The 8,986-nt window shown below is 42.5% G+C and overlaps 1 protein-coding gene across 1 annotated transcript; it reads right to left on the bottom strand.

Annotated features, from left to right (window-relative positions):
- Nucleotides 1-457: 457 nt before the first annotated feature.
- On the bottom strand, nt 458-6,277 carry LOC138855159 (vitelline membrane outer layer protein 1-like; the record flags this gene model as incomplete). Its single annotated transcript, XM_070102849.1, is given in 5 exon segments — nt 458-523; nt 1,046-1,203; nt 1,660-1,783; nt 5,482-5,606; nt 6,088-6,277. Coding segments are annotated over 5 exon segments (549 nt in total), but the record flags the coding sequence as incomplete, so codon positions are not given.
- Between the last annotated feature and the right edge of the window lie 2,709 nt (nt 6,278-8,986).

Here is an 8,986-nt window from a genome sequence, read left to right as displayed (position 1 = left end):
TGCATATTCTGAAATCACCTGTTTACTGTGATCTTATTGCATATATATATATATATAATATATATATATATATATATATATATATATATATATATATATATATATATATATATATATATATATATATATATATATATATATATATATATATATATATATATATATACCGAGATCCATGCACTTTCCGGTGTATATACACTGAGAGAAATGCATTTTTCAATGCATATTTTAACAGGTGAAGGAAAATGGAATTGTTGAGAAGGTTGGAAATGTTGAACGTGGTGTAAATATGTGACGTGGTGTAAATATGTGACGTGGTGTAAATATGTGACGTGGTGTAAATATTGGACGATGTATTGTAAATGCTGGCCGTGCTGTAAATGTGGGACGTTCTGCAAAAGTAGGAAGTGCTGTAAATGTAAGAGCTGTAAATGCGCATGGTGCACTGTGCACTCACCTGCAGGCCGCACACCTTGGTGTTCTTTGCACACTGTTGCCAGTCGCCCCAGGTCCCTGCGGGGTACTGAAATGGCAACACTGAATATTATCAACACTGAAGGTGTAGTCGTGTAGCAGATGTTGGTGAAGAGTGTCAGAGAGGTACTGGATGCTGAACGAGTTTCTACTAGGACAACGTTTCGCCCTATGTCGAACTTACCAGGTCACTTTACACTTTTCAAATGCCTCTCCATTCTACACACACCAACACTTCTCTCCACCACTCTACACAATCCAGACATGTATCTCCAGCACTCTGAACACCTCTCTTCACCACTATACACAAACCAGCACCTCTCCTCACCACTCTACAAACTCCAACAGCTCTTTCTATCATCTAACACACTTCATCCTCTTCTCTCCCTCACAACACACTCCAGCATCTTTCTCCATCACCTAATACACTCCAGACACTTATCTCCATCACCTAATATTCAATTACTCTCTCCATTACCTGTCTACGTCACAGCACACACTCCACTTCTCTCCACCTGTCTACTCTCACACTTTCTGTACCATCAAACACACTCCAACAGCTTTCACTGACCGTGTTGTCGTCGAGGTCAACACCTAGTAAGGTTTCAGCGTTGTAGTCGCACTGCATCTCAACGTTCATTACAGCGATGTCATCGTGTAGTACTCCCTGAGGTTCCAACACCTCCGCTGTCAGCCCCGTCAGGAAGCCTTCGTGGCACACACGCATGCCTGCAGGAGAGAAGCGCAAGCAGCGTCAGTTCCCCCTGGTTTCTAATGTTATTTTTTCCTCTACAGGTATAACTTAAATTTTTGATGACAATTGTGTTGCAGATATCTGAGCAAAGCTCAGCGAAGCTCAGGCTTCTGTAACACAATTGTCCTCAAAGATTTGTTAAGTTATACCATGAATTAAGGAAAGATCCTGGACTTCACCTTACGAAACAAAGTAAATACGATAGTAATTACGGACAAGGTAGATTATAGTGGAAAAGTAAACATGATATTAGGAGACAGGGGAACTCAGGCGCTTCTTAACACGTCTTGTGAGATATTTGGACTAAGGTGTTTGTAGTCTGTAATAAAAAGCGTACACATTATTGACAGTGAGCCATTCACCACATTCTCTCTCTCTCTCTCTCTCTCTCTCTCTCTCTCTCTCTCTCTCTCTCTCTCTCTCTCTCTCACCTTGCCAATCTCCTTCGTTCCCTACCACAGAGGTGACGTAGCTAGTGTCGTAGCCTGCTGGGGTCCTGCAGTAGAGCTTAACACCGTTCACAGCGGTGTCGTCCACGCTGCCCGCAGGCTCGAACTGAACCAATAATCAAACTAGTTAACCACCATTCTTGAAAAGGGCACTTACCGTCTCTCATTAAATTAGCAAGAACTCATTTAAAATTAAGTCCTTTTTAAAATTTTCTCTTATACGTTTAAAGATGTATATTTTTTTTTTCATTTATGTTAATGTAAAAAATAATAATTTTGTACCAAAAAACAATTAGAAAATTTACCTAGCCTTGTTATAACAAGCGCAATTTAATTTAGCCTAATCCAATTAAATATATCTTAAATAAGTTTACAATAATTTAATAAACACAGTGAATTTTTTTTTTTCGTTGGGTTCAGAATGATTTTTGCGAAATTATTGCGTACAGAAATTTTCGCTTGCCTTATTCGGCAACAATAACGTTCCTATCTAAGCTAAAAAATCTTAAGTTTTACCTATTCGGCACGACATAAATATTACTTGTTTTCTAACTTAGGAAAAAAAATTCACTCGTGTCCACAGTCAGGTCAAAAATGACTGATTTTTGATAATCAATTCAAAAATAAAATTCACGGGGTGACTTTCAAGTAACGAAGAAATCTAATTTCTTGATTTGAAAACTTTGAAACCAAAAAAAAAAATTAAATATTTGGTGACCTCCAAATATAAAAAGAAATGCAAATGTCTCTCAGACTTCGTCTCCGAGAACGAACGTATGAGAACTACTGCGTCTGGAATCCTGACTTCGTAAGAGGAGGTAAATCGTGACTTCGAGGGAACGGGTAAACCACGAAGCGACTTCGATAGCTCAGAACAAAAAGAAAATTCAACGCACGAGCGAAACATGGCTTAAAATACATGAGCGAAACATGGCTTCAAATACATGAGCGAAACATGGCTTCAAATATATGGGCGAAACATGGCTTCAAATACATGGGCGAAACATGGCTTCAAATACATGGGCGAAACATGCCTTCAAATACATGAGCGAAAATTGGCTTCAAATATATGGGCGAAACATGGCTTCAAATATATGGGCGAAACATGGTTTCAAATACATGGGCGAAACATGGTTTCAAATACATGGGCGAAACATGGTTTCAAATACATGGGCGAAACATGGTTTCAAATACATGGGCGAAACATGGTTTCAAATACATGGGCGAAACATGGTTTCAAATACATGGGCGAAACATGGTTTCAAATACATGGGCGAAACATGGTTTCAAATACATGGGCGAAACATGGTTTCAAATACATGGGCGAAACATGGCTTCAAATACATGGGCGAAACATGGCTTCAAATACATGGGCGAAACATGGCTTCAAATACATGGGCGAAACATGGCTTCAAATACATGGGCGAAACATGGCTTCAAATACATGGGCGAAACATGGCTTCAAATACATGGGCGAAACATGGCTTCAAATACATGGGCGAAACATGGCTTCAAATACATGGGCGAAACATGGCTTCAAATACATGGGCGAAACATGGCTTCAAATACATGGGCGAAACATGGCTTCAAATACATGGGCGAAACATGGCTTCAAATACATGGGCGAAACATGGCTTCAAATACATGGGCGAAACATGGCTTCAAATACATGGGCGAAACATGGCTTCAAATACATGGGCGAAACATGGCTTTAAATATATGGGCGAAACATGGCTTTAAATACATGGGCGAAACATGGCTTCAAATACATGGGCGAAACATGGCTTTAAATATATGGGCGAAACATGGCTTCAAATACCATAAGCTGAAAAACACGGTGATTTTGATAGCACAGAAGGAGAATATATCATGAATTTGAAAACACCTCCCATAACACAGAACTTTGAAAAACATGTGACGATACCTACAGTAACATCAAGAAGATGGGACGATACCTACAGTAACATCAAGAAGATGGGACGATACCTACAGTAACATCAAGAAGATGGGACGATACCTACAGTAACATCAAGAAGATGGGACGGTACCTACAGTAACATCAAGAAGATGGGACGGTACCTACAATAACATCAAGAAGATGGGACGATACCTACAGTAACATCAAGAAGATGGGACGATACCTACAGTAACATCAAGAAGATGGGACGATACCTACAGTAACATCAAGAAGATGGGACGATACCTACAGTAACATCAAGAAGATGGGACGGTACCTACAGTAACATCAAGAAGATGGGACGGTACCTACAATAACATCAAGAAGATGGGACGATACCTACAGTAACATCAAGAAGATGGGACGATACCTACAGTAACATCAAGAAGATGGGACGGTACTTACAGTAACATCAAGAAGATGGGACGGTACCTACAGTAACATCAAGAAGATGGGACGATACCTACAGTAACATCAAGAAGATGGGACGATACCTACAGTAACATCAAGAAGATGGGACGATACCTACAGTAGCATCAAGAAGATGGGACGATACCTACAGTAACATCAAGAAGATGGGACGGTACCTACAGTAACATCAAGAAGATGGGACGATACCTACAGTAGCATCAAGAAGATGGGACGGTACCTACAGTAACATCAAGAAGATGGGACGGTACCTACAGTAACATCAAGAAGATGGGACGATACCTACAGTAACATCAAGAAGATGGGACGGTACCTACAGTAACATCAAGAAGATGGGACGATACCTACAGTAACATCAAGAAGATGGGACGATACCTACAGTAACATCAAGAAGATGGGACGATACCTACAGTAACATCAAGAAGATGGGACGATACCTACAGTAACATCAAGAAGATGGGACGATACCTACAGTAACATCAAGAAGATGGGACGGTACCTACAGTAACATCAAGAAGATGGGACGATACTTACAGTAACATCAAGAAGATGGGACGGTACCTACAGTAACATCAAGAAGATGGGACGGTACCTACAGTAACATCAAGAAGATGGGACGGTACCTACAATAACATCAAGAAGATGGGACGGTACCTACAGTAACATCAAGAAGATGGGACGATACCTACAGTAACATCAAGAAGATGGGACGGTACCTACAGTAACATCAAGAAGATGGGACGGTACCTACAGTAACATCAAGATGGGACGATACCTACAGTAACATCAAGAAGATGGGACGATACCTACAGTAACATCAAGAAGATGGCACGATACCTACAGTAGCATCAAGAAGATGGGACGGTACCTACAGTAACATCAAGAAGATGGGACGGTACCTACAGTAACATCAAGAAGATGGGACGGTACCTACAGTAACATCAAGAAGATGGGACGATACTTACAGTAACATCAAGAAGATGGGACGATACCTACAGTAACATCAAGAAGATGGGACGGTACCTACAGTAACATCAAGAAGATGGGACGGTACCTACAGTAACATCAAGAAGATGGGACGATACTTACAGTAACATCAAGAAGATGGGACGGTACCTACAGTAACATCAAGAAGATGGGACGGTACCTACAGTAACATCAAGAAGATGGGACGGTACCTACAGTAGCATCAAGAAGATGGGACGGTACCTACAGTAACATCAAGATGATGGGACGATACCTACAGTAACTACAAAAAGATGTGACATTACATTACCTGCAAAAGCACGTAATGATACGTACAGTAATCACAAAAGTACGTAATGATACGTGTAATAATCACAAAAGCACGTAATTATACGTACAGTATCGCCAACGAAGGCGCCCCACGATGCACGCAGCAACTTGATAGGACTTACCTTAATTTCAAAAGCATGGGCGAAACTTCCCACCTCGCAGAACTCCATTGATCCCCAGAGTCCCCAGTCCAGACCATTACTGAGCTGTAACACCTGCGTGACATTACGCAGGTCGACGCCCACACCTGTCACCCACAGTCTTGTTATAATATTGCCAACATCAGTGCTGCTATGTCACCCACAGTGTTATAATATTGTAAACCCACAGTGTTGTTATATTGTCAACCTCAGTGTTGTTAAATTTGTCACCCACAGGGTGACAAATCTTTCAGGAAAATACACAAAATATTGATCAGAAACCGTTCGTAGAGGCAAATACTTGGGAGAATATTGATCAGAAACCGTTCGTAGAGGTAACTACTTGGGAGAATGTTGATCAGAAACTGTTCGTAGAGGTAAATACTTGGGAGAATATTGATCAGAAACTATTAGTCGAAAATATCTCAAGAAAATACTCTTTAAACGCTAACTGCCGAGGAGAAATACTCTGAATATTGGTAATGTTAGTATTCTCAAAATCCACAAAGTAATCTGTAAAAACCAGTGTTTCCTAATTTCGTATCTAGCATACCTGAATGTTTCTCATATGTGATTCTTAGTACATACTAGATTGACTCTGAGCAGCGACCCTCTGGATGAGGAGGCAGGAAGTCAGGAGCGGCAGGATACTGTAAGTGTTCATCTCGAGGAAGATGAGCAGGAAAGTGAAGGTCGTCTAGCCTTATGCACACTTATATACGCACAACACTATCAGGTGAGCCAGGCGATAGTCACACGAAGATTTTCTCAGCTGGTGTTACCCTGAAGGTGTGTTAGAATATGCGAGAATGAAGTAACCTTTCACGAGGTCTAACTGGGATATGCTAGGTAGGTCTAACTCGCACCAGTCCAACCTATATTTCAAGCTACCCAAAATCCTCTCCTCAGTGATGCTACCTGGAAGTTTATTCCACTCTACAACTCTATTGCCAAACTAGTACTTCCCAATATCATGCCAAACCTCAAACAAGACCTTCAACAGAGGGTTCCGTCTCACTCTGGCGTTGCACGATGATACTGACTCAGAGTTGCAGTTCCTGAAATATCTGCAACTTGTTTGTAACTGTAAAGTTAACATTGTTCTCTAATTCTTTCTCCTTCTCCTCCTCCTCCTTCTCCTTCTTCTTCTTCTTCTCCTCCTCCTCTTCCTGGTTCTCTTCTACCTTCTATTGCTTTTCCCCCTCATATCTGTTTTCTTCTTCTAATGCTCTCTCTTCAACCTCTTGTTCCATTTACTTTTCTGGTTTGTTTTCGTCCCCTTTTGTCCCTTCTCTTCATCTAATTCCTTCTTCTCTTCCCCTTTTCCACTTACTTCTCTTCTTCATTCCGATGAGACGATTTATGTGAGGAGAAACACAGCATGAACAGAGTGAAGCCACGGTCTTCCTGAAAGTGATGGTTGAGGAGAATGAGGAGAATGGAAGGGATAGATGGGGAGGAGGCGAATGAAAGGGATAGATGGGGAAGAGGAGAAGATTATTTTGCAACTTCTGAATGTTATTCCTCCCACATGATGTATTTCTTGTAGTGAATAACACTCCACTACACTCTCCACTACACTCTCCACTACACTCTCCACTACACTCTCCACTACACTCTCCACTACACTCTCTACTACACTCTCCACTACACTCTCCACTACACTCTCCACTACACTCTCCACTACACTCTCCACTACACTCTCCACTACACTCTCCACTACACTCTCCACTACACTCTCCACTACACTCTCCACTACACTCTCCACTACACTCTCCACTACACTCTCCACTACACTCTCCACTACACTCTCCACTACACTCTCCACTACACTCTCCACTACACTCTCCACTACACTCTCCACTACACTCTCCACTACACTCTCTACACTACGCTCTACACTTCTCTCTACACTACCCTCTACACTACACTCTACACTTCCCTCTACACTACCCTCTACACTACCCTCTACACTACCCTCTACACTACACTCTCCACTATACTCTCCACTACACTCTCCACTTCACTCTCCACTTCACTCTCCACTACACTCTCCACTACACTCTCCACTTCACTCTCCACTCTCCACTACACTCTCCACTACACTCTCCACTACACTCTCCACTACACTCTCCACTACACTCTCCACTACACTCTCCACTACACTCTCCACTACACTCTCCACTACACTCTACACTCTCCACTACACTCTCCACTACACTCTCCACTACACTCTCCACTACACTCTCCACTACACTCTCCACTACACTCTACACTCTCCACTACACTCTCCACTACACTCTCCACTACACTCTCCACTACACTCTCCACTACACTCTCCACTACACTCTCCACTACACTCTCTACTTCACTCTCTACTACGCTCTCTGCTACACTCTCCACTACACTCTCCACTACACTCTCCACTACACTCCACTACACTCTCCACTACACTATCCACTACACTCTCCACTACACTCTCCACTACACTCTCCACTACACTCTCCACTACACTCTCCACTACACTCTCCACTACACTATCCACTACACTCTCCACTACACTCTCCACTACACTCTCCACTACACTCTCTTCTACACTCTCTACTACTCTCTCTACTTCACTCTCTACTTCACTCTCTACTACGCTCTCTGCTACACTCTCCACTACACTCTCCACTACACTCTCCACTACACTCTCCACTACACTCTCCACTACACTCTCCACTACACTCTCCACTACACTCTCCACTACACCCTACACTCTCTACTACGCTCTCTGCTACACTCTCCACTACACTCTCCACTACACTCTCCTCTACACTCTCTACTACTCTACTTCACTCTCTACTACGCTCTCTACTACACTACTACACTCTCCATTACACCCTACACTCTCCATTACAAACTACTCTCTTCACTAATCTCTCCACTACACAGTACACTCTCCACTACACTCTCCACTACATTCTCCACTCTCCACTACACTCTCCACTACATTCTCCACTCTCCACTACACTCTCCACTACACTCTCCACTACACTCTCCACTACACTCTCCACTACACTCTCCACTACACTCTCCACTACACTCTCCACTACACTCTCCACTACACTCTCTACTACTCTCTCTACTTCATTCTCTACTACGCTCTCTGCTACACTCTCCACTACACTCTCCACTACACTATCCACTACACTCTCCACTACACTCTCCACTACACTCTCCACTACACTCTCCACTACACTCTCCACTACACTCTCTTCTACACTCTCTACTACTCTCTACTTCACTCTCTACTACGCTCTCTGCTACACTCTCCACTACACTCTCCACTACACTCTCCACTACACTCTCCACTACACTCTCCACTACACTCTCCACTACACTCTCCACTACACTCTCCACTACACTCTCCACTACACTCTCCACTACACTCTCCACTACACTCTCCACTACACTCTCCACTACACTCTCCACTACACTCTCC

The sequence above is a fragment of the Cherax quadricarinatus genome, chromosome 83 (genome assembly GCF_038502225.1).
Source record: "Cherax quadricarinatus isolate ZL_2023a chromosome 83, ASM3850222v1, whole genome shotgun sequence".
NCBI classification, from domain to species: Eukaryota; Metazoa; Arthropoda; class Malacostraca; order Decapoda; family Parastacidae; genus Cherax; species Cherax quadricarinatus.
This window is presented reverse-complemented; position numbering and strand designations above follow the sequence as displayed.